The 26,909-nt window shown below is 42.1% G+C and overlaps 1 protein-coding gene across 1 annotated transcript in view; it reads left to right on the top strand.

Moving 5' to 3' along the window:
* Positions 1-26,909, top strand: part of EDA (ectodysplasin A) — a 209,207-nt gene that overhangs the window by 116,592 nt on the left and 65,706 nt on the right. The window contains exon 2 of the mRNA XM_039488739.1: positions 13,161-13,266. Coding sequence (XP_039344673.1) covers positions 13,161-13,266 — 106 coding nt within the window. The remainder of the gene's footprint in view (positions 1-13,160; positions 13,267-26,909) is intronic.

Below are 26,909 nucleotides of genomic sequence, written 5' to 3'. Positions count from 1 at the left end.
CATTCCTTCGACAAAGCTCTGTGGGTTACCCACAGGACTGTGGACTTATTCAGAAGCCTGGGCCTACAAATCAACATCCAAAAATCGATTCTCTCCAAGCGAGAGCACTCCTTCCACAATACAGATTCCTCAGTTTGTCCACACTTATGAAGACAGTGCAAACAAGCCCTCATATATGAGCCAGACACTGCCTTCCAACCAGGGGTAAAACTTGAGGGACTTACCAATATGCAGGGCAGCCAGGGTCCTGGGGCTCTGGCGGCAATTTAAAAGTCCTGGGGCCGTTAGCGTGGTAGTGGTAGTGGCAGCGGCAGCCAGGAGCTCCAGGCCCTTCAAATTGCCACTGGAGCCCCAGGGTAGCAGCAGCAGCCAGGAGCCCTGGGGCTCCGGCGGTGATTTAAAGGGCCAGGTGTTCCAGCTGCTGCCGGGAGCCCTGGGCCCTTTTAAATCGCTGAGGCCCAGGGCAGGTGCCCCTTCTCCTACACCCCCTTCCCCCCCCAATCAGCAGCCCTGCCGGTACGGTCGGCTGTATACTGATGGCTACTTTCTTACCAGTACACCGGACCGGATTACTTTCACCTCTGCTTCCAACTTCTGGAGCACATGGTGATGGGTACATTTGTGATAGCTCATGCCAAACTTCGCATGAGATGTCTCCATTCATTGTTCAGCTTGGTTTACAGGCTGAACAGAGACAGCTTAGAGAAACCCATATTGTTACCCACCGAGGTAAAATAATCCTCCTCACCACCAGTACATCCCTCATAGGATGGGGAGAACATCTCAACAAACTCATGACATAAGGCAAGTAGTCACCCACAGAAATATGTCTTCATATCAACCTCCTCGAACTCAAAGTAGTCAGGAATGCATGTGCTCACTTCCTTCTGTTGATCAGAGGTACACACACAAGGGACATGACAAACAACATAATATGCATGTAGTACATAAATCATTGGGCCTGCCAGATTGAATCATAAAATCATAGAATATCAGGGTTGGAAAGGACCTCAGGAGGTCATGTAGTCCAGCCCCCTGCTCAAAGCAGGACCAATCCCCAACTAAATCATCCATTGCCCTCCCTTTGTAAGGAAGCACTAAAACCATGGAACTGGTGCATTTCCCACAATGTTACGATATCAGAGGCTTACCTACCAGTAGTGCAGAACACAACAGCAGACAGTCTCAGCCACAGGTTCCCATACGACCATGAATGGGAGATGAACTCAATAGTACTCCATGACACATTCAGACAGTGGGAGACACCAGCAATAGACTTGTTCACCACTTACCTGAACAAGAAATGCCCATGCTATTGCTCCAAGGCAGGTCTCGGACAGCACTCCTTAGGGGACACTTTCCTTCTTTCGAGAGATAAGGGCCTTCTATACCCCTTTCCTCCATATCCTCTATTGATTAAAGTTTTGTTAAAAATAAAAAGTGAGAGCACAAATTTTATACTAATTGCTCACACCTGGCTGAGACAGACATGGTACCCTTACATGTTACAGCTGGTGATGTGTCTGCTGATCCCTCTTCATCCCACTCCATATCTCCTCTTTCAGAATGAAGGACTCACTCTCCACCCCAACCTGCAGATACTTCAACTCAAGGTCTAGCTTATTCATGGCTCCAACACATAGAAAGATCCTGCTCTCAGGAGGTACAGGAAGTGTTATTACACACTAGGAAATCAGCTACCCATCATACTTGCCTGCAAAAGTGGACCAGGTTTCAGGTTTGGTGTAATCCCAAGAAAATTTCCCCAAGATTTGCTACTCTCCCAATGGTCCTAGAGTATATACTGATTCTCAATAAATCAGGATTATCTCTTAGTTCACTCAAAATTCACCTAGAGGCCATAGCAGCCTCCCATCAGCAAATAGAGAGATACTCAGTGTTCTTGCACCCAATTACAAAGTGATTCCTTAAGAATATAGTAGCCCTTTTCCCTTTGACTCCGAAGCCCCAGCCTCCCATTAGGGATACTGCTCAGGAGTCACCTGCAGTGGAGCATGCATAGGGATCACTACTTGAAGAAGGGGAAGTTACTCACATTGTGCAGTAGCGATGGTTCTTTGAGATGTGTGTCTCTATGGGTGCTCCATGACTCACATTCCTACATACTCTACAGTAGAGAAGGAACTGAGAGGAGTTCGCCTACACATGCTGCTCTAGCCCCATGGCAGAGCACAAAGGGGGGACAGCATGTGTATGGGCTGAATGGACACTGCAACCAAAGTTCCCAGATCAGCCGTGCAGGGACGCAAGCACACCTACAATGGAGGACCCTTAGAGGGACACATCTTGAAGAACCATTGTTACTGTACAAGGTGAGTAACTTCCTTCTTTCTTATAAGTGTCATGTTAGCGGTAGGTTTTAAGAGAGAGGAAGGATGGTCCAGTGGTTAAAGCACTAGCCTAGGACTTGAGTGACTTTGGTTCAAGTTACTGCTCCACCACATACTTCTTGTGACTTTGGGCAAGTCACGTAGCTTCTGTGCCTCAGTTCTCTGTAAAATTGGAATAATAGTACTCTGTTACTTCACAGGGTGTTTTGACAATAAATACATCAAGAATGTCAGATGCTTGGATACTACAGTAATGGGAGCCATATTAGTACTACAGATAGATGGACTTGAATAAGGAGAGGGTTGTGGCCTTTCTAATCAGTTGTGGAATGATGTTCCATGTGTCAGGGCAGCATGTTTATCACACAAAGACATCTGTGTACAAAGTTAACTGTCAGGGTGATAAGGTTGGCACCATGACCAAAATTAGAGGAGGCAACGGTGATTATGTGATAAAAGGAGCAGAGTCATGGAGGACCTTGGAGATAAGGACAAGAACTTGAACTTCATACAAGGACAGCAACCCAGAAAGCCAGTGGAGGAATCTATTTTGAATGCAAAGAAGGAGACAATGTGGGGGAGTTAGGAATGCTGAAAAAAAGAGGAGGGTCCAGTCATTAAGATGGGATATGAAGAGTGACATGAGAATTTTGACTGTTGTACATTTTTTATATTTCTGTACATTTTAATTGCTACTCCTGTATCTTCATCCCTCTGTGCCTCACTCCCATAATATGTTTTGTGAAAATTATCATATTTAACTTCTTGTTTGCACATATATATACCTGCCCCTGGATATTTCCACTACATGCATCCGACGAAGTGGGTATTCACCCATGAAAGCTCATGCTCCAATACGTCTGTTAGTCTATAAGGTGCCACAGGACTCTTTGCTGCTTTTACATATTTAACTTGTTACAATAATTTTATATTCAAAGATGTGGTTATATCTTTCAGACAAGATTTTGTAGTATTGCTGCCAAGTTAAAGAGCAAATCATGTTGGTTGTTCGCTTCTTGTATTTTATAACAAAAACTAAAAATAACCTATAAAGACAAAGGCCTTAAATATATTGAATATCTCCTTCGATAAACGTGACTCTTTGTGTTCTGTCTTCTTCTCTGGTAACTAAATATTTTACAATCTATTCAGTTTGTTACATCCCATGTTATCATGGATGTATTTTTGATCTGGTCCAGTCAAAACTAACAGAGACAGCTGTTCCAAACCAACAGCTCTGACACAGTATTTCAGAACACAATAAAACCACTGTATTGCCTGCAAAGAATGTCTATAAAGAGCTTAGTTATGGTAAGTCTTTCTCACACTAATAATCTCTAAAACTGAAAATGGACAAGGGAATCTAATCATAATACTGAAAAAGCAATAATGCAGGAGCATCAGTTTTGTGCTTATTTTCAAGTACTTTGAGATATTGTGCTGTAGAAGAGAAGGGAGGTTTTTTATGGGGTGAGGTTTTTACGTTCTGTTTTTGTTTGTTCTCTGACACATTTAGCTCTTTAAGTTTTAGTTAGAGGCAAAATACCTGGTTTACATGAACTGATTTGTTAGTCTAGTTTACAGATGATTCGAAGATGACTTGCATTTCAAATCTTACTGCTTTATCTACCTACTCTGAAAAGTTACTCTACATTGGCATTTTACGATTCTGTGTTTATTGTTTCCATGATTTCCATATCAAACACGCTCATTTTACAAGTAAAATATTATTTTTCATTGCATACCTGTGAAGTTTGCCTTGGATCTGAGAGTCTGGCTGCATTTTTTCCCTTATAAAGGTTCTGTCGGCTAAATTAGTCACACCTGTGCAATCTTTAAATTGTGTCTTCAGTGACACCTGTGAAACTCCCTTGAATTCAGTGAATTTGCACAGGAGGAAAGTATAGAGTCAGCTCTCACTCTCTTAATCGTGTTATTACTGCAGGGATAAGAGAAGAAGAAATTAAGCAAAATCTGTTGTCACTGAAGTCAGCAAATCTCTCTCTCTCACACACACACTCACATAGGAAACATACCTGTTTTAAAGAAGTGCCACTTTTTATGTAGTCACATTTCAGAGTATAACAATCTTTATGTTTGTTTTCTACTTCTTTTCTCTTTGTGCTGTTGGAGCCTTTTGAGATCTTTTCACTGTGTTTCCAGTGGAACGTCTTTGGTGCTATAAAGTGCTCCTTTTGGGCATATATGCTATGTCTAAGACACTGAAAGAATAAGATAGGTAGGTGGCTAAACCCTTGAGAATCATTGTAACACTGCAGCATCAGGTTTGTGGTACGCATAGTTTGTATGTCCAATAATAACTTCACGGCACATCTGGTTTCATGTCCTGAGGAAAGCTTCCTATTTTTGTGGTACCTTTTTAGAGAAAATGTTTATATAAGTATCTTATTCTTATTTCTGTAAACTTTGGAATGCAGGTTTTTTTATAAAACAAAATTAGTTTCTGTGAGTAGCTGCAGGCTATATTACTTTGGTAATTCCTATTGTGTTCTCATGACATTCCAGAGCATTACTGTTCAGCCTTTCCAACTAGGATTCTACATGTCATTGCAGTGAAAATACGTTCTTTTGAATGTTATTTTGTTCTTTTTTGTTTTGTTAGGATATACAAAGGTGTAACTGACTCATCCCTGTAAGGCATGTTTTACAGGTTATTTGGGCTCCTGCCTCCGTGCTCTCTCTTCCACCCCCTTTAGATTATCGCTTTTCTTTTTACTTTTTGACCTTATTTTTATCATCCTACAGTGATTTTCTTGATTTAAAAAATACAGAATAGTTTTGTGATTTGGTAACTGTTCTAAACTTAAAGTAATGTCCAACCTGAAATTACACAGAACAAGTAGTAGTGATTTGTTCAACATATTGTGAAGTTGTATGCAGTGTAGTTCAAACATATTGTGAAGTTGTCACTTAATTACATAAGAAAGGAAATGCTCCTAGGTACTGGAGTACTCCTTAGTAGCACCCTATGTTTCTACAGGTACTGAGGCAAAGAAAGCCAACTTCCTTCAATCTGAGGATTTGAGATTTTCTTTCTGTGGAGTGGGTAGCTAGGTTCATCATTTCTTTAGAAACAAAGTCTCCAAGGAAGAGAGTAATTGAATAACCTTGACATCTCCCACTGCAAATAGGATGGCTGTGTCAGTTCACTCAATCTTTGACTGGCTTATGATGGATGTAAATTCAGCACCTGTTTAGCACCCAAGTAGCCTATTCATTGGAGAAGCTTACATACCTTGCACTAAATCACCACTGCCTTTTCCTTGCACCCTGGCCAGAAAAATTTAGTAAAAGAGGCCACTGTTATTGAGGTCAAGGCCCAGTGTTCATTACATCTGGTCCATAATTCTAAGACCTAAGATAAGTAGAGTACCAGCTATAGATATTAGCTCCCTTCATTGGGAACTACTGATGCTTCATAAACAAATGCCAGGTCAAGCACTGGAAGAAGATTTGACAGTTTGCTGATTCTGATCCTTGAGGTAATTGAGGACTTTAAAAAACTCATTATTTTTCATTTTTACAAAAATAGACTTATTACCGTTCCAATATGTTAATGGGGTTTGGTTTAGGAAAAAACTTTTTTCTGACAGCATGACTTTTGTCTGCTTTTTTCCTCTATTCAGCCAACTTACAAAGGGAAAACTTGCCATGGGGAAACATTTTAAAATTGATTATTGCAGCTCTAAAGCAAGGTGCTACCAAATGAGGCTTTGTGATGGCCTGGTAAATGGTCATTGAACATAACATAAGAACGTAAGAACGGCCATACTGGGTCAGACCAAAGGTCCATCTAGGTACACTAAAAATAGTAGTGTGGCTGTGGGAGTACAGGTATCGGCAAACAGTGGCTAGTCTATGCTGCTGTTCACCACCGCTAATGCTATTGCAGCTATGCTACTGTTTTGAGCATGTGCGCTCTGTGAGAGCTAGCATGAGTATGTCTGTTTGAGCTGGAATCACGCCTCCAGCTCCAAGTGTAGACATATAGATTATCTCTCCATTTATAACTCCTGTGTTCCATTGGAATAATGAACCTGTTAACTAATAGAGGAAGACTTGTGAGTGCATCAGAAGGAACTTTTAACAGGAGCTGAAGAGAGATTGACTGACTAATACTCCTGCCATGTTCAGAACTAAACATTAACTATCCTTTTGACTTTAGATTCCCCACAATAATTTCTCCACCCACTACACTAATTCTGCAGCAAGGCTGTCTAGGAGTTGGCTACTGTTTCTTGATTCTCTGGTTGTGTCTGTTCCCATGTGCAGGATAGAACAGCCTGCAGGCTGCTCTAAACTTTACCAGCTAGCTATGGTTCCCAAAGTGCCATATGCCAGCTGGGAACTGCGAGAGTACATTACACTCTAGCAACACTCCTTGCCTGCCCTTCTCTGCCTCCAGTATGTCCCATGAGTAACATTAAGTTAGTGGAGTAGGGCTGAGACTCTCTCACTTGTCCAGGCACTGACTTCATTCTAACCTACATATGAGTAGTCATTACTAATGCAATAGTCTCACTAGTTTAAATGGGACTATTTTTGTGCAAGTAAGGGTTGTTGGATTGGTCATTAATATATGTCTGACTCATCCTGTCATGCCTTTTACCCCCATAGAATATTGCTATTGTATGAACTAAGCTCTTAGGGTAGTGGGAGATACTACAGAGCCTATTCTTACATCATTATTTCTGCAGGAAAACTATTTTTATTAATCTATTTTTAGAATAAGTCTATGTTCAATAGCAGCTGTGATCATATGATAAAATTACAGTCTGTTCTTATTAGCAGTCTTTTATTGCAGCTTCTTGTGGTGAAATGTGCATCTGTGATCATTAACGAAAATATTTAATATTGAAGGGAAAGTGTATCTTTCCCTAAAATAAATATTTTTTGCATGTCTAGAAGGAAAAAATGGTAGCAGTGGGAAGGAATGAAGGAAATACTTCATTTACCAAAGCGTAACAGCTCATGAAAAAGTTAATGGTAACTTTGATAATATATGGAAAGTCTAAACTTTTCATTGACTGAAACAACTTTATTTTGAAATAACAAAGATTCTATGCCACTAAGAAGAATGCTTTTAATGAGAGTACAATTTTAGCCCCAGTGCTACAAACAGTTATGCACAGGCTTAATTTTAAGCACAGGAGTAGTCCAGTTGAAGTCAATGGGATTATTCTTGTGAGTAAAATTACATAATTGTGTAAACTGTGTACTTGCTTGTTTGCAGATAAGGGTTTTAATTTTCAGCACCTTGGTTTTTTTTACTATAGCAGTTTTATAAAACTCAAAAGGATACCTAACTACTAGTAGCAATACAAACAGCATTTAGCATTTATAATTTAGTTCATAATACATTTTCATCTTAAATTACAATAGCACAAACTTTCAAATTAGTTTTACAAAACTTTAACCTGATTTAAATTAATTATATTTTGTCAAGTTAATTTAATCACCTTGATTTAAATTGCTCCCCCTGCAATCATAACCATGGATGTTCTAATATCCACATTAAATATCCAATTCTTTTTTGAATCCTATTAAATTCTTGACTTCTGATACTTTAACAGTTAAACAGGCTAGTAATATGCTATTTAGAGAAGAAAATCGTGTTTTCTTTTATCAGTCTTAAATGTGTTGCTTTTTAATTTCATTAAATATCTTTGTTGTGTTATGAGGGTAAATAAGCTGTGTTAGATGGACATGTAGCTGCTTTTGTGTGTCATTAATTTTGAGAAGTTTTTTAGAAGTAATTTTATTATAAGAATTGTATCTTACTTTTTTAAAGGAAAACAAAGCCCTCTACACCCAACTACCAACTGCTTTTATCAGGGATGCTAATTTTGCTTCTAACATGTCACTGCAATAAAGATCCATTTAATATTTGTAGAAGCAAAATAAAATATCAGGAATTACGAAGACTAGATTTGAGCTTTTCTGTGTGAACAGGGTAAAAGTTGATAAGAATCATTTAAATTGCACTTGGGATCACAATTCCCTTTGCCCAAATCCAAGGTTTTCTGATTCCTTCCCCTGTGCTACTGCTTGGTCTTCTATTAGAAAGCAATGTTTTTTTTCCCCATATATGCTAATTTAGGTAATATAGTTTGAGGCAGGTAGGGGGGATAATAAGTAAAATCTGGGATGGAGTGACCTCCCTAGGGGGATCACACATTCCTGGGTGATGAAGTATCTTAGTCTTTTTGAAATCTTACACTGGCTTCAACACCTGTGTAATGAGTTTATAGCCCATGCACAATAAATCGTAATCCCAGCTGTTAGAAAGACAGTCATGGGTGCCAAATAGGTCTTTATCCTATTTTATCATAGAGCAATTACAGACCCACTTCAGTGTGAGCTAGCTTCTGTATCAGATATTCTTACCTTGTCAGCTGTGAAAATATACGTGGGAGTTCATGTTGTAAAGAGACAAACCATACTATATTAATCTTGAAGATTTTGGACAGAAGCATAGATATCAGAGTTTAATTTTTCCTATGTTTTATCTGTATCTTCCAGTTGATAGCTAGGCTCTTCCACAATTTTAACCAAGTTAGTGGAGTTCTTGCCCCCTCCTGTAACTGAACTTGCTATCAGTATGGGTGGCCTGTGCTGAGTTGATCTAAAGTGGGTTTCACTTACCGTGGCTGAGCCAGTAGGACATAGGTGAGCAAACTACAGCCCGTGGGCCACATCCGGCCTGCAGGGCCATCCTGCCTGGCTCCTGAGCTCCCGGCCTGAGAGGCTAGCCCCCGGCCTCCCCCGCTGTTCCCCGTCCCTCGCAGCACAGCCTTCCCTACCTGGTCCTCCATTCAGTTTTGCAACCCCAATGTGGCCCTTCGGCCAAAAAGTTTGCCCACCCCTGCAGTAGGAGGTGTGCTGAGCTAATCTATACTGGGAATCATCTGCCCTAAGAGTGAGCCAGTAGGAGTAGTACTGAGCTGGTCTCAGCTGGAAGTTACTGTGCAGATCTTATGTTAATCTACTAGAGTTCTCTGAGATTCATAAATATTAAAGCTAGGATGGACCATTAGGGTCATTTTGTCCAACCTCCTGCATAACATAGGCCATAGAATTTCATCTAATAATCCCTGGAAGGAATTTATCCTTCCCTTCTATCTAATTTAACCTCTTAACCTAGTGTCTTTTCCTATGCACGTCAGTAATAGAATTGGTACTCCTCAGTGCTGTGTTTGAGTCCTGTGCCATTTATTTCTCAATACTCTTCCCAAGTTACAGATAAAACACTAAGTCCGTTTCTATCCATGTGTGGTTGAGATGATTGGAATCAATGACAAATCAAAGGATTGTTTAACGTTTGGTTCCTAAATCATCTGTATTTCTTGAATATCAATATTTTATGAAGAGGAGATGCTTGGAGGAATAACTAGAATGACTGAAATGGAACTTCTGAATGCAAGTGACACTATATGCCTCAGGATGAGGAGGTTAACTTTGCACTGTGAAAAATAATTATTTAGTAACTACTGATTATTGCTTTTTTAACGTGAAAAGTATTTTACATGAATTGTTGGTTACTACATAAAACTTTGTCTCTGGGCTAGTCTGCATCAGATTATAGAGATCCTCCTCCTCCAGGTATAAGGTATTATTCATGTTATATTACTTTTAATTGGATTTAAAGGCCTGTAAAGATGTCTGAATGCTAGTGCCCAGGGAGACGTACAGTAGAGAGAGACACACCTCTTGACAAGGTTCCAGCCTTGTCACAGAGCAGAGAAGTCACAGATGCATGATTTCTCTGTCTGTAACTTCCTGCAGGAAGGCTCTAGGTGTGTTGCAGCCCGATGCAAAGGGGAGGCCCCAGGTGGAGAGAAAAGTTGGAGAGGAAGTCCACCCAGCATTCACCCTGCAGCAACAGCTCCTGTGTCAGCAGGGCTGGGCCAGGCTCCATGCTCTATGCGTTGTAATAGGGCACACAGGGTCACAGCACTACTTTCTCAAATTTGGCTCTACTGTCTGCTTCCTTCCTCCTGTCATGATGGAGGGGCAGCAGAGCCAAACCTGAACAAATGGCACTGTGACCCATATGCCAGTTTGCAATGTGTGGAGCAGGTAGCTGGGCCCATACCTGCAGGACACAAGAGCAACCACTGCCCGTGCCTGGGGTAAGCACAGAGGAGGCTCACTCTTCAGCCCCTCCTACCTCGGGGCCTCCTCACCTCACCGGAGTAGATTAGAATTGCAGTTCTGGCATGTAGGGTGCTGCTGCAGGTGGTCATTTCCCCCTCATTTGTCTGGGCATTTTTTTATCAAATATCCCAGAGCAATCACTAAACCCATGACTTTTACTACATTTACCTGATTGCTCCATGATTTTTTATTTAAAAAAAAAATGCTATGACAAATCTGCAGCCCTAACAATGCACAAGTCAAGGGCCTATGAAGGAGCTTAATAAATTAGCAAGTGAATAACAAGTTCTTCAGAGAATAATTAGAAATGACTGCATCAGTCATCTTTAGTTTGTTACTTATTTCCAGCTAGGATCTCCAAAATCTCCATGTGTTGCTACCTAACCTTATTGTAGAAAATCAGGAAGTTCTATGGTGTAAAGAATTAGTATGGAAAACTTTTTTTTTTAAACTTGTTAGGGTTTTTTAACATTACAGATGGCTTGAAATAAATGAGAATAATATTCTAATGTAAAAGGGAACTTACATTTTTTTGTTTGAAAATGAGGTCCAAGTAATGGATGCAAAAGTCTGTATGGATTTCAAAACCCCTTTTGTGGTGATTGATTTGTGTCTTGACATTTGACATGGCATTCTCTTGAACCTTCTAATGACATAAAGGGCAGATATCATACTATGAATAGGGAGCTTGTTTTTGCCTTGGAGTTGAGACACATTGCTTTTTATTCTAAATTTTCTCATGTTAATGGCAAATATTGAAATTTCACATTTTAGACTATAGAACAAGCACAGATCAATTTTAACTTAGCAATATATACATTGGATATCATTGAGTTTAGTGTGCCAATAATACATATATTGCCAGTATTAATCCCTGTTTGAAGAGTTTACGTTTTTATTCTGTGGCTTGTATACCTTGTGTGTATATATTATGATATAGCCTTTTGTTACATGATCACATACTATTTTTCAGCATTCTACACTTTGCCTCATTCAGTGAATAGGATGGATGTGGTTAGAAATGTACCCTCAGCCAGAGCCCTCACCCCCTCCCCCACACCCCAACCCCTTGCCCCCCCCCCACACCAGAGCCCACCCCCATGCCCCAACCCGCTACCCTAGCCCTGATCCCCCTCCCACCCTCTAAACTCCTCAGTCCCAGCCCCACCCCAGAGCCTGCACCGCCAGATGGAGCCCTCTCCCAATCCCACACCCCAACCCCTTGAGCCAGCCCGGTGAAAATGAATGAGTGAGTGACAGTTGGAAGAGCGAGCAACAGAGGGAGGGGGGGTGGAGTGAGTGAAGGTGGGGCCTCAGAGAAGGAGCGGGGCTTCTGAAGTGGGGCAGGGCAGGGGGCAAGGACATTCGGTTTTATGCAAGTAGAAAGTTGGCAACCCTATTCTGGACATGTCATTAAAACCAACATTTTCACATGTTATGTTACCCTCTATGAAGGCAGATATGCCTGAGTTTCCTCATTTTACAGGTAGCATAGAAAAATACTAACATTTGTCAGCCTTTCCAGAAAGTAGTGTGGCTAAGTGGCCTACTTTTAACATCTCAGTAAGATATAAGTTTTTCCTCAGTAATAAGAGATGTAAAAGGCACATAATTACTAATATCAGATAATAGGAGAGGAGAATGTAAGAATCATGATCTCCTGGTTCCCAGCACATTGCACCTTCCCCTAGGCCAAAGGGTATTTTGATGGAGGAAAGTAGCAGGGAGTAAAAGATGAAGCATCACTTTGCTTGTGTCCTATCTGGAGGATCAGCTACATGTAATGTGCTGAGGAGAGATTCGGGGGCAGTCTATGCGCAGTGCTGCTAATATATTATGCAATTTTAGCAGTCAGTCTGTAGCAAGTGCTATTGGGAAAGCACAGATAGAAAATGGTGATTTTCAACATCTTCTAGCTCAGTCCAATCTGAATGGATTTACACAGAGAGAGCAAAAGGCACCTCTTTAATTCCAGGACTGTCCTGTTGCCAAAATTCAAAGTGTGTTGCAAACCACATAACTATTAGAGCTCTTAAAAAACAAACAAACTTTTTTTTATAATGGAAAGTGCTAGACAACCTAAATATTGGGGTCACTACCATTCCGCATGTAATAAATATATATACTTCAGCATTTAAAATCTTCAAAGCACTGTGCAAACATGGTCTAATTAATCACACAGCACCTTTGCAATATAGAGAAATGTTATCTGCCATTTACAAATAGGGAAATAAAGTGACTTTGGCAAGCGTAATTCTGATTCATTTGACAGAACTAGCACTAAAATAATGACTCCTCATTCCTAATATCTGTTCTCTCATCACAGGCATACAGGAGTACTCTTCACATAGGAAAGTCTTGTACTCTATAAGTTTGACATATGACTGACCAAGAAAACTGAGGTCCTGTAGTATCTCATTACGCTGGTTATGGGTGCATCAGAAATTCAGAGATAGCAAGTTAGCATTTTATGCTGTTCTGCTAATCAGTTTTACAGAAACTATTCTTCATGGAATTAAGAAGTTATTGTTATCAAGACTCAAATCTCTGCTAAAGAGGCGGAGTTCAGTCAGTTTGGCAGTGATAATTTGTTGGTAAAGAAACCTCAACTTGATGTTCTTACTGTTCCAGCTGGCCTTGCTGAATTTCTTCCTCCCTGAAGAAAAACTGCATCTTGAAGAAGAAACTAGGCATGTCCGCCGAAATAAAAGGAGTAAAAGTAGTGAAGGACCTGATGGTGAGTTTGTCTTTATTTCTTATGGTTGTGTTTCTCATTTTCACAGACAAGTGAAGGACAAGCAGTTTTTTCAGGTAGTGAATAGATAGTGGACTGTGTAAGTTAACAAGGGAGCTCCTGTCTCGTAGTGCCTCCCTGAACTTACTTGGCATCCAGATCATGAGTTCCGTAAATTACTGTTTCCACACTACACAGTCTAGTAAATGATATTAAAATTAATATCCTAACCAATCGTTATTTGCCTCAACTATCATTTTTTATAATCACCATTGACTCAGTAAGGGGATTCATCTTGTCTAACAGTAAGGCCTTTGGCTTGCTTACTGATATGATTTGTTCATATGATGCCTTTGCTCCCTGTTTCCTTAAAATCCATGTTCAATAGGTTGTTGTGCAGGCTAAACAGCTGTGAACAGTGCTACACTACAGAATGAAAATGTGTTGTAACTGGGATGCTGCATGTGGTTGTAGAATAGATGGGTCCAAGCTCCATACCGCTTAACCCCTAAATACTTAATGTTCTTTGAGTGTTTGTGCACGTATATATTGTACTTCAGGTGTGCGTGCACCCAGGGCACTTGAGCCAGACACTTTTGGTCATAAATTGAGGCGGCACATACATCCTGAGTGTCTTCCTGCTTCCAGCCAAGGTCAGAAAGAGGTGAGGCCACCCTAATTCCCTCTCTGTTCCTTGTCAGCTCACAGCTTGATGCCCCATAGCTTACTGTTGTTCAGCACTTATCAAAACTCTTTTATAAACTTAGTTTATATAGTAATTAGTCAGTAGTTAGATAGGGATAGGTTTTTTGATAGTGTTCCTTTTTCCCTCTCTGTTTTTGAGAGAATTCTCTCCTCTTTTTCTGGGTTGGTATGCTAGTACTGTAGTTTTTCTTCCTTTGTTTAGGATGCCAGTGAGAAAATCCCTGGGTTTTAAAAATTGTCTGTCCTGTCAAGCAGCCATACTTGTGAACAATGGGCATACAAAGTGCTTTTTCTTTAGAAGAAGGCCACATTTCAGAGAGATTCACTGTATGTAGATCCTTCTCTAGAAGAACAAAGAAATCTAGAGAGAGCAGACTGAGAATAAATCTCATGAAAAACTTCACACATCCAACCTTGTATCTGGGTCACTCCCAGAATACTAAGCACCCAGATTATGTTTCATTGAGGAGTGCTTCATAAGCCTTTGTACCTTCAGTAGCCATTCTGATTCTGAAGACCTCATCCTGTGAAAGAGGGAGAAATCCCCAGAAGTCTGCTAGAGAAAAGAGGCATCAATCACAGTCTCTAGAACCATCATCTAAAGCCCTTAAGTCATCTTGTACCTCAAGGGGAGAAAGTATTGCTCAAAGTCCAGGAGAGACGTCTTGACCAGCCATTCAGCCCATAAACATGAGGCCTGAGTACCAACTGCGAACTTACCTGAATCTGGCACTGAGCAGACTTCATCAAAGGACCTACTACCACTATCTTCTACTGCAGTGGTTCAATTTCTTCCAGTACAGATAATCCTAGTACCAGTGATTTTGATACCAGCTAGGTCAACACTGATTACTCTCTCAGCACTGAATAGCTTTCCACCCCATATTCAATACAGCCCTTCCCATTACTGACTGTATTGGTACTGGCTACACCACAATCATATATAGTAGCTAGAGATCTCAGCTGAGTTTGCATCAGTCAGGAGTACTAATACCCACTATGTACAGAGTTTACCCACAGTGCTGGTGAAGACATTCCATTTTAGCCCATGATCCACACCCATTGGCACTTCAACTGTCCTGCCTGAAGAATATTCCTTCTGATCTTCAGAGTCAGGGAGCAGCAGGGAAGCCTTTCCTGTGGCATCATTGGGTTACAGACTTTTGCTTTCCTTGACAGCTCGTCATTCCAGAGTGGAATCTTATACTAGTAATAGATCCCTCTCTAGGGATATTACCCCTTGGGGATCCCTATGTTGGCCTTACTGGGCACATTGTGGCTATTCCTCATGCTGGTAGATCCACTTCAACAGTACAATCAAGACCTCGATCTTCTGAGCCTCAACTTACTGAAAAAGTCACTTCCACCAAACCACCACCTCCTCAGGTTTTTATCTCTAAAGGCACAGGCAGAAGAGGAACTTAAAAATGAACCTCAGTGGATCCCATTCCTCATATCATTCTCTTCCCCAGATGAAGCTATTGCTCCTGAGCCTATACCATCTATGCCTAACGACTATAAGTCATTACAGGAGCTCATAAGGAGAGCAGCCTCTGCTCTGGAGCTCCTGTAGAAGTTGTCCAGGAGAACCCTCATAGGCTACTAAACATCTTGTGTACTGCAGTCCCTGGTCGAGTGGCACTGCGTATCAATGAAGACCTCTTAAATCTCAGTAGATTGTTATGGCAGGCCTAACCTCCATGCAACCCACATCTAAAAAGGCTGACCAAAGTTACGAAGTTCCAGCACAGGGTTTTGAACAATTCTTCTTTCACCTGGTGCCAGGATTATTAGTAGTGATGGCTGCAAATGAGAGGTCTAGGCAGGGACAACAGATATCTACACATAGGGACAAGGAATCCGGTGGCAGAAAAAGGAACTCTATGGTGAGCTTATAAATGAGAATCGCAAATTACTAAGCGGTTCTCTCCAAATATGACTATACTAACAAGGATTCCCTTACAGAATTTACAGACAAATTACCCACAGAGGAGTTTAAATCTTACCTTGCCAAGGGCCAGGTAAATAACCATTTCTTAAAAGCCTGAGCCAAAAAAATAAAGAAACAGCACCAGAATTTGTAAGTCTTTATCAACTCATCAGCCTGGTAAAAAGTAAAGAAATCAAGATTTGGGTCTCAAACCACAGGAGTGAAGACCCTTAGGGTTTTTAATCGTGTCTTTTGACACTATAGTAGAAACAGGTTGAATGTAATCAAAATTTGTCTCATTCATCTGACATGGTTACAGGTAATATAGTTCAGTACAGCCATGCTAAAGCATTTCCCCCTGTATACCTCCCATGTTGCACAATCATGTTTGCATTGATGCATTTTTGGAAAACCTGGGCAGTTATCTCATACTCCCTCACCTGATTTGATTGTGGGCATCTTTCACATAATATAATGTAGTTTGTGTTGTGTTTTGGCATGGATATGTGAAAGGTTAGTAGGATTCGCTAACTTGGGTACAGAGAGATGAGTAATTAGAAGAAACATTCTTCAAACTGTTCCCTATCCCTGGAATAGCATAGTACTTCCTGTGCATCAGTCAACTTCACTTGTCTATTCTTCTTGCCCTCCCTCAGTCTTTATTTCAAAATATGAGAATCTATATATATAATTCATTCATTATGCAGTGATTCACATTCTTTGTTGTAACACTTGTTCCTTCTTTCCCTACCCCTTTAGTATGTCTGTCTTCACGTTTTGAATTGGTCTGATTACAATTGTAAACTCTTCGGAGTAGGGATTGTGGTTTTTATAATCTCTTACAAACTCTGTACAAAGCATAGTGCTATATAAATGATTATGAGTAATAATAACCTAACTACAGCTTAGCAATTGCTACAGCCTAGCCCCAATAACTTCCAGAATGGTGGGGTTGTGGAAATGTGTCAGCTTTGACCCCACCTCTCTTCCTCAGTTCACCTACCAGAACTGTGGCTCACCTGAGGATTAAGGTTTTAGTCAGTATCCAAGAATAAGTCATTTTACATCAGTAGATAGCATGAATCTAACTAATGAAAACAATGTCCAATTTTCCATGACCAAAACCACAGAAAGTGGTTAGTTTTCTATGGCTAATCATAATCTTCTGACTAATTTTTGCATAGAATTCATTCTAGTGCTTTACTTTCATTGCTGTACATCCTGTTATGTATGGCCCTGATTCAGGAAGGCTCTTAAGCATTATACTTAAGTGCTTTCAGGATAGGGATGCTTTCCTGAGTTGGTCCCCTATGTATGGTACTCAATGTTGCAGTTCTGCAACATTTTATGTTAAACATTTTTAAAAATTGTCTAGCTGGCAAGGATTAACAGATAATTTCTGTTGGAACTACTCAAAAAAATTTGAAACTAAAAACATATGTTCTAGAGTTTCCCAAGAATCTAAACACTGCATCAGTGTCCTAATTACAGTTAATAAGATTGTTTAAAAAAATATTGTGTGTTAATCCCAGGGGCGGCTCCAGGCCCCAGCACGCCAAGCACGTGCAACACTTAAGGGTTGTTATGGGGACAAATAGGGAAGCCCAGTCTTCTGCTGAACCTACCAAACTGCTTCTGCGAAGGAAGGCAAAGCCCTGTGGAGGAATGAAGGAACTGTGACTGAAAAAAAGCTACTCTCTCTCTCCTTCATCTCCACCCTCCAAGAGGTAGTTGTTTACAAGCCTTTTGGGGAAACCAGACTGATACAGACACTAGCTGGGGGTGTCTGAAGAAGCTAGGCCTTGCCTAGGCTACCATCATGCGATGATAAGCCTCTGGGTAAGATGCACGTAGATTGTTGTTTTAAAATTCTTTTTCTTTAAATGCCTTGTTCTCATTAACATTGAATAATACTTCACTTTTTAAAAGGCTGTCTGTTCACTGTCTTCACCACTGGTCACAGACTCCCAAAGCACTGCAGATGCTGAACCCAGTTGCCACCTGCTTGTTAAACACAGTTGATATGTAGGTTACTGTAGCCCAGGAAAAGATCCTGGTATAAGTGTGGGAGAATGATGTGAGATAGATATATAGATATATATATATAGATATAAAATTTTTGCACTCAGACCAGGAAGGGGACAGAGGTGCAGATAATCCTGTCATCATGACACTGTGGACCTCTATTCACAGTCTATAAAATGCAGTGTTGTGAAGATAAATTTACTTCTATTTCTTAGGTGCTTGAATAGTAGTGATGGGGTCCAAGAGCAATGCACAATATCAGTCCCTCTTGACACCAGTTCTTTATACATCCCAAAAGGTTGGTTCTTCTGAACATAGCAATTTCATTCTGCTCTCCAGGTTCAGATACTCTCTTAAGTACATTTTAAATATTTAAAAAATTCTTTAAAATTATAAATTGCATATTGCCAGCATTAAACTTCATACTTGAGGTCATATAATTTAACCTTTTTTAGCTCTTCTAAGTGAAATGCCAAAATTCTTAAGTAAAACATAGCTTACTCAATTTGCATAGCACCTCATCATTACAAGACATCTGAAGCTTCTTTAAAATAGAAGCAATTAATGCTGGGAAGCTTAAACTGCGCGCGCGCGCGCACACACACACACTTCAGTGTAAATAATTCACATTTCAAGTATTGTTTTAATCTATTTAGGTAATTATGATCCCTATCTACTAAAACTGAGACTCAAGGGCTGCTGGCTGTGCACAGTTCTCAGAGGATGATGTCAGCTTTCTCATTGGAAAAAATTAGCAAGCCTCTATATGAAGGGAGAAAGAGGTGGAAGTGGTAGAAAAGGTTTTAAAGTAAGGGCTAGTCTACACTGGCAATGTTAAAGCGCTGCCATGGCAGCACTTTAACGTGGCTTATGTAGTCGCAGCAGAGTGCTGGGAGAGCTCTAAAAAAACCACCTCCACAAGGGGCATAGCTACCAGCGCTTTACAGGGCTGAAACTTGCTGTGCTTCGGGGGGGGAGAGGTGTTTTCTCTCACCCCCGAGCGAGAAAGTTGCAGTGCTGTAAAGTGCCAGTGTAGACAAGCCCGAAAAGTCTGAGAAGTTAACGGGGGTTGTAACAGCTTACAAGCTAGAGTAGAGGATGTTTTACAAGATAGTTTACATAAAGTAGGAGAGAAATTTATAGTGGAGTAAGTCTTTAGATCCCCTAGACTTTCTCCACAAGATCTTGACCTCCCTAAAGCAGGAGTTTAGGGAAATGAATGGGAGCTAAGCAGGGTAAGGGATACCGAGTCAGTAAGGAAAGAGGAGATAAAAAGAATCAACTGTGAATATGAGAGAGGAGACCCTGGAACCAACAGAGATATGAGGGAGCAGAAGAGAGGTTTGAGAGTTGTAGAGAAGCCTGGAATGTAGAGACTGTATTCTCCTTGATTCTAAACCACGATTAAATGTCTCTTTTCTTTTTATAAAAACTGTTACTGATGGTATTATTGCTCTAACTCTGAAGGGCTTAAAACTGAAAATAAATTGGAATAGGGGAGAAAATACAATATCATTTAATGAGCTTCACCAACTAATTTATCATGAAACTGTATCAATAATTTCACTTTGAATTAGTAAAATTTCATCTGTTAACCAAAAGGACAAACCTATGCTTCTACCCTAGTACTGCCAGCAGGTGCTCTCTTCTCCCCTTGATAAGTGTGTAACTTGCATTGATGCTGTTTGAAAGTATGCAGAGAATTGATCCCTCCATTTGGCACCATCTTCAAGGAAAGATAAAAGTATTCAAATTATGTGCCCTATATGATCTGATGCTTGCTAAACTAGCCAAACTCTGCCTGCAATTTTGTTCTGCCCATCTATTGTTAGTTTTCCTCTTTTAGCCTGCAGGCCTCATAAATTGCCCCCCTTGCAATTTCACAGTGGAAATTGTTTCATTGTGGCCATATTCCAAGAAATAACTTAAAGTACCATGAAACCCCCAGGATTTTCTCTCCCCAAAATGCTGACAAGTATGTTTTACTTGGAACAGACTCAGTGGGTGATCCAGCTGAATCATAGAATCATAAGACTGGAAAGGACCTGGAGAGTCGTTTAGTCCAGTCTCCTGCACTCACGGCAGGACTAAGTATTATCTAGAGCATCCCTAACAGGTGTTTGTCTAACCTGCTCTTAAAAATCTCCTAGGATGGAGGTTCCACAACCTCCCAAGGCAATTTATTCCAGTGCTTAACCACCCTGACAGTTAGGAAGTTTTTCCTAATGTCCAACCTAAACCGCCCTTGCTGCACTTTAAGCACATTGCTTCTTGTCCTATCCTCAGAGGTCAAGGAGAACAATTTTTCTCTCTCCTCCTTGTAACAACCTTTTATGTACTTGAAAACTGTTGTCATGTCCCCTCTCAGTCTTCTCTTCTTCAGGCTAAACAAACCCAATTTTTTCAATTTTCCGTTATAGATCACGTTTTCTAGACCTTTTAATCATTATTGTCGCTCGTCTCTGGATTTTCTCCAATTTGTCCACATATTTCCTGAAATGTGGCAGCCAGAATGGGGCACAATACTCCAGCTGAGACCTAATCAGAATGGAGTAGAATAGAAGAATTACTTCTGTCTTGCTTACAACCCTCCTGCTAATACATCTCAGAATGATTGCTTTTTTTTTTTTTGGTAACTCACATTTAGCTTGTGATCCACTATAACCCCCAGATCACTTTCTGCAGTACTGCTACCTGGGCAGTCATTTCCCATTTTGCATGTGTGCATCTGATTGTTCCCTCCTCAGTAGAGTACTTTGCATTTGTCCTTATTGAATTTCATCCTATTTACTTCAGACCATTTCTTCAGTTTGTTCAGTATGTCATCCTAGAATCTGGCATGTAATATTAATGTAATAATTTCTGGCCCTGACTGATGATATAAGCAGGCTTGCAGATTCTCAAGGCACAAGCTGCACTTGCTTTGCAGCTTGGGATCCCCACCCCCCTTCCAAGTCCTTTTCCTTAGGAGCTTCTCTTAAGTGTTCAGATGTGGAGGAGTGAAGAATAACCGATGATGTCACTCCCTGCCTTATATAGAGTTAGCATATGGTGGGAACCCTTTGTTCCAAACTTGGTTCCCAGACCAGTTTGTGGAAAAATGCAGACATCTCAAAATGGAGTCCAGTGTCGTGGCCTGGTCACATGCATACCTTGCTAAGTCAGAGCAGCCATTCCTTACAGACTGTCTGGAGCGTTCTCAGGAAGGCTTACCAAGTGGGGGATAAGCTTCTCCTAAGGCCTGTTGTTTTTCCTAATGGTCCATTACCTTGAATAGGCCCAACTTCAGTTACGAAAATGATACATGCATACAAATAGGACAATCGTTCAACCAACCATAACTTTTCCAGTGACACCTTACATGACCCATTTTGTACAAAATACATCTCAGTTATGCCATAATCATATTATAATAATATTACTAGGATGAATATGGGGTGTAGTGTCACAATTAGTAATTTAATTAGCCTGTTTAACTGTCCAAATACTACTTTGATAGTAGCATATGTATAGAAGATAATTTTATTTTAAGAAATATCTGTTGAAAGACAGTGGATGTTCTACATTGCTATCCTCTTCTTCGCTGCTCCTAAATGAAAACCTTTAATTCTTTCACGACCCCTTCATCAACTAGCAGTCATCCATAAAGTCTATTGTACTTTGTTATAAGATGAAAGTACAAGCATTCTAAAAATGAGTTTTTCCCTGAGCTGCATGTTTCCATGTAAATTAGATAGATTACTCTGGATTTCTTTAGGGTGATATTGCAACAGGTGGTACCAAGCTCTTTCATACAAAATTTTCAGAGCCACAAGTTGTAATTTATTCTTCCAATAAGTGCTTTACAAACATTTAATGATTTCATACTCGTACCACTGAGTCATAGGTCAATATTATCCTCATTTTACAAATGGGGAAACTAAGACAGAGAAGTTAGTAGATTTGCCCAAGACCACAGAGGACATCCATGTCCAGATTCTAATAGAGCAGTTTTTAGAGTGATACAATTGTTAGACTATAAATTCTTCAAGATCGGGTCTTTATATTTGACATGTGTAACAATGAGCACATTGTTGCGGCCTAACAAATAAAATAGGTCTTCTCTCAGTCTAATTTATAAGATTAATTTTAGGCTTGTGCAAAGTATTTTGTTTTTTTAAGAGTCAGAGAAGTGTCCAATGAATCACAAAGGAAGAATGCCGTATTTTCTGTAACATTGGCTTCTGCATTAGTTTAATGAAGGGAGAGTTGTACAATACAAGAAAACCATAAAGAATGTTAAATTAGTTCTCGTTTAAATAAACCGTGTTTGAAACATTTGATCTCTAAAGAATCTCTTAAAAATGAAAGAAGATAAACTACAGAAACCCAAAAGGAAAGAGATGTATTCTCTGAAGGGGTCTTTAACATTAGTGAAGAATTAATTTGTAAACATTCAAGGAAATCCACACAAGCAATAAGAAGCAAAGATACTCAGATGTGTGGAAAACAGTACTTAACTGATGCTATCATGTTCCATCCAATCTATTATTAAACTGGATGTATTATTTATCTGTTTCCAGTAGCCACCTACAAAGTGTGTTATGCCATAGAAATACAAAAGAAGATACGGTTCTTGTCCCAAAGACCTTACTCTGCTCCCAAGTCTTTGTTTCTGGCCAGGAAGTATGGGGTAGGGGTAAGAGATTACAAAAGTACAGTAAGAATCACAGAATCTTCCCTGTCCTCCTCCTAAAGTGGATATTTTTGGCTTTTAGAAAGGCTGGGATAGATGATATATAAGCTTTCATGCTGGGCTCTCTGGAAAGGAAACGTTGGAGATCAGATCCTTAAACAGATCTTCTAAAAACTGTTGCACACACAGAGCCAGATTGTGCCTAGTTCTTATATAGATATAGTGGTAAGGGGAAGCGAAGTCCTTTTCAACCCATCATTCCCATTTGTGCTGTCCACAGAAGGGCCAAGCTCAATTGTGGTCCCTTTGCTTGAGTGAGTGTGGGGGACTGTCCCTCCCCCATCCCACCCAAGCCTCAGCACCCAAAAGGGGAAGAGAGGATGGAAGCCAATGGTCCAGCTCACAAAGGGGTGTGTAGAGCACTACATGAAATAAGGTGTCCCAGCAGGTGCACATCTACTACCTGCTGGAGAACACCAGGAAGAATTAAGGGAAACAGAGGGATACTGTCAACTTGAAATTTAGTGAGTTTCAAAACATGATTTCAGTTACTTTGAATACTACACCATCCGTTCATCCCTGCTATGCATTTTTGTCATTTTTACAATCACATTATCTTAAAAAGGGGGTTGTCTCCCCTGTGAGTATCCTAAAGCCAATTTAGCAGGCCCCCAGAGATCCCCCAGTATAGGTGAGCCCTATATGGGCTCCTGTACTGCAAGGCCCTTTTCTTCTTCCCCCTCGCTCCTCCATGTGGCCAGCTTCCCTAGGTATTAGAATAGCCATTTGTGACATGGGCAGCCCCGATAAGTTAGAAAAGACTTATGACTGCTGTCTAGCCCAACACAGAATAGCTCTAAAATGGAGACAGGGGAATGCAAAAGTGGTTTAAAGCCAATCATGCAAACAAGCCACTCACACTAAGTTTCCCATAGTGCTCCTTGACTGCAGTTGGGACATATATGGTTAATATTTTTTTTCTTTGCTCAGATTTTAAAGGGTTTTTACCATTTCAGTTCTCTTCTTGAAGAAGCAGACTTATTCTGTTATATATACACCAGCTGACCCACCCACTCCTCAGTTCCTTCTTGCTGGCTACTCCGACAGTGGGGAAAGAGGGCGGGTTTGGAATGGATATGAGCAACACATCTCGAAGAACAACAGTTACAACGGTGAGTAACCGTTTTTCTTCTTCGAGTGATTGCTCATATCCATTCCATGTAGGTGATTCCCAAGCCTTACGTAGGCGGTGGGGTCGGAGTGAGATGTTGCAGAATGCAAACTGCTGAGCCAAAGGCTGCATCATCTCTGGACAGTTAGACCAAAGAGGCAAAGGTCCGGATAGAGGACCAGGTAGTAGCACGACATAGCCCCTGGAAGGGTATGTGAGTCGGAAGGGCCACAGAAGAAGCCTGAGCCCTGGTGAAACGAGCAGTAAGGTGGCTTGACGGAACATGGGCCAAGTCACAGGAGGTGCAAATGCATGACATCACCCAAGATGGAAAGCTCTGGGAGGAGATAGGTAGGCCCTTCATCCGGTCTGCCAATACAACGAAGAGTTGGGGGCGTACAAAAAGGCTTGTCCGCTCGACATAAAAAGCGAGCACCCTACGGACGTCTAGGGAGGGCAAATGTGCTCCCGTCACGATGAATGGGGCTTCGGAAAGAAGACCGGAAGGAAGATATCCCGGATGATATGAAAGGTCAACAGCACCTTAGGGAGGAAGGCCGGACGTGGTCACAACCGCCCCTTGTCCTTACGCAACATAGTGTACAGTGGGTCCACTGTGAGAGCCCGAAGCTCGGAGACTTGTCCAGCCGATGCAAAGGCTACAAGGAAAAAACTGTCCCTCAGGACAGGTATCTCAGCGATCATGTTGTCAGTGGATCGAATGGAGCAGGCATAAGTCTGCTTATAACCAGGAGTTGGTGGGGGCGGCGAACCTGGGGGCATAAATGCCCCAAGCCCTTGAGGAACCTAGAAACCACAGCGTGTGAGAACATGAAGTGGCCACTCTCCCTTGGGAGGAAGGTAGAGACGGCTGCCAAGTGCACCCTTAATGATGAACTGCGCCAGGCGCTGCTGTTTGAAGATCATAGGCAATCCAAGAAGATCATAGGCAATCCAAGAGGAAATGGATCAGAACCTCTGTGGGGGAAACATTGTGTTTCGTAGCAGCAAGAGAAAGACTGCCAGTTGGGCGGATACGTTAACCGAGTGGAAGGCTTCCTACCACCCAGGAGAATCCTGTAGAACCGAGGCAGAACAACGTCACTCAGATCGGTTTAGGCCCGCAGCAGGCATGCAGAGATGTGCAGGGATTGTAGGTCTAGGTGGTAAAGCTTGCCGTGATCCAGCGTTATGAGGTCTGGGCAAAGAGGCAGGGGAATCGGTTGGCTACCGACAGGTCTAGCAACATGGAGTACTAGTGCTGCCTGGACCATGCTGGAGCGATCATGATCAGATGCGCTCTGTCCCTGCGGAGTGTTAGGACCTTGCGAACCAGCGGGAGCGGTGGGAAAGCGGATGGCAGACGGCTCGTCCATGGCATCAGAAAAGCAGCCAAGATCGAGCCTGGGGAGAGGCCTTGGCATGAGCAGAACTTCTTCCTCATTCTGTTCCCGCAAGAGCGAAGTTCCAGAAACGTAATGGATAACATCCGGAGGAATCAACCACTTGAGAGACAGGAAGGAACTGCTGAGGCGATCCGCCAGAGTGTTCCAGACCCCTAGGAGAAAGGACGCTACCAGGTCCGTCGATTGAGCTGTGCAGGAGTCCTGGAGCTGGATAGCTCCCTGCAAAGAGAGGAGGACCGTACTCCTCCGTGCTTGTTTATGCAACGGGTGTCCGTTGTGTTGTCTGTGAACACCGAGACACAACAGGCTTGTAGGTGCTGCTGAAGCTCCTGGTACACAAGGCAGACTGCTCTCAACTCTCTGACATTAATGTGCAAGGGCAGCTGTTGAGCCAACCAAAGGTCTGGAGTGGGAAACTGACCCAAGTGAGCACCCCAGCCAAGAGATGGGGGCGTCCATCATGAGGGACACCGAGAGTAAGGGTGAGGTGGATCGAACAGCACCCCTGCACACGTCAAGGAGGGCGTCGACCCCCAGTCGAGGGAGCCTAGGACGCTCAGGGGGATCGAGGCGACCATGACCATGCTGTCTCTGGCCGGGTGGTACACTGAGGTGAGTCACGATTAAAGTGTACGGAGGCGAAGCCTGGCATGTTCGGTTACACATGTGCAGGCAGCCATGTGGCCCAGAAAACCTAGGCAAGTTCAAGCCAAAGTTGCCGGGAAGGTCCGTAGACCTTGTACAATGGTTACCATCGCGTGAAATCAAGGCATAGGTAAGCAGGCTGTGCGATACTGAAGTCCAGGGTGGCCTCAGTTAAGTCTATTCCCTGAGTGGGAATCAGGGTGGATTTCGCTATATGGAACATCAGGCCTAAACGCAGGAATAGGACCTCGTCGAAGCCCACACGAGTGGTAACTTGGGCCCTGGTGGCCCCTGGAATGAGCCAATCATCCGGTGACGGAGAGGGCGGCGACTACAGCCAGACACCGTGTATACACAGGGGCTGTATAGAGGCCAACCGGGAGGACCGTAAACTGGAAATGACGGTTGGCCACAAACCGGAGGTACCTTCTGTGCGGAGGATAAATGGCAACGTGAAAATACACGCCCTTCATATCGAGGGTGGCATACCAGTCTCCGGGATCCAAGGACAGGATGACGGTCCCCATGGATACCATGCGGAACTCCAGGTATATCATAACTTGTTGAGCTCCCGCGGGTCTAGGATAGGTCTGAGACCTCCCTTCACCTTGGGGATCAGGAACTAGTGGGGCTAGAACCTTTTGTCCCTTTCATCCTTGGAACCTCCTGTATAGCTCCGATGGTGAGGAACACCCGCACCTCTTGCAAGAGGAATTGCTCGTGAGAGGAGTCCCTAAGAGGGACGAGGAGGGATAGGTTTGCTCGATTGGTTGTTGGGAGGACCCTGATTTTGGCCCTTTAGGGGTCCCGACCAACGCCTACGACTGCCTCAGCGTCGCCTGCTGGCAAAGCCCTGTCGTTGTCTAGGCGTAGAGTAAGGGCGGTGAGGCTGGCGGAAAGGTCGGCAGTGAGACATCGGCATGTACATGCCGAGAGGAAGTGCATAGTGACCTCGCTGTCCTTTGGGCCTTGCAGCCTAGGGTCAGTTTTGAGAACAGGCCTTTGTCATTGAAGGACAAGTCCTGTATAGTGTGCAGGAGCTGCGAGGGAAGGCTCAATAACTGGAGCCATGAAATGCGCCTCGTGGCA

Source organism: Mauremys reevesii, linkage group 9 (assembly GCF_016161935.1).
Source record: "Mauremys reevesii isolate NIE-2019 linkage group 9, ASM1616193v1, whole genome shotgun sequence".
Lineage (NCBI taxonomy): Eukaryota > Metazoa > Chordata > Testudines > Geoemydidae > Mauremys > Mauremys reevesii.
The sequence above is the reverse complement of the archived record's forward strand: the minus strand, read 5'-3'. Positions and strand labels throughout refer to the sequence as shown.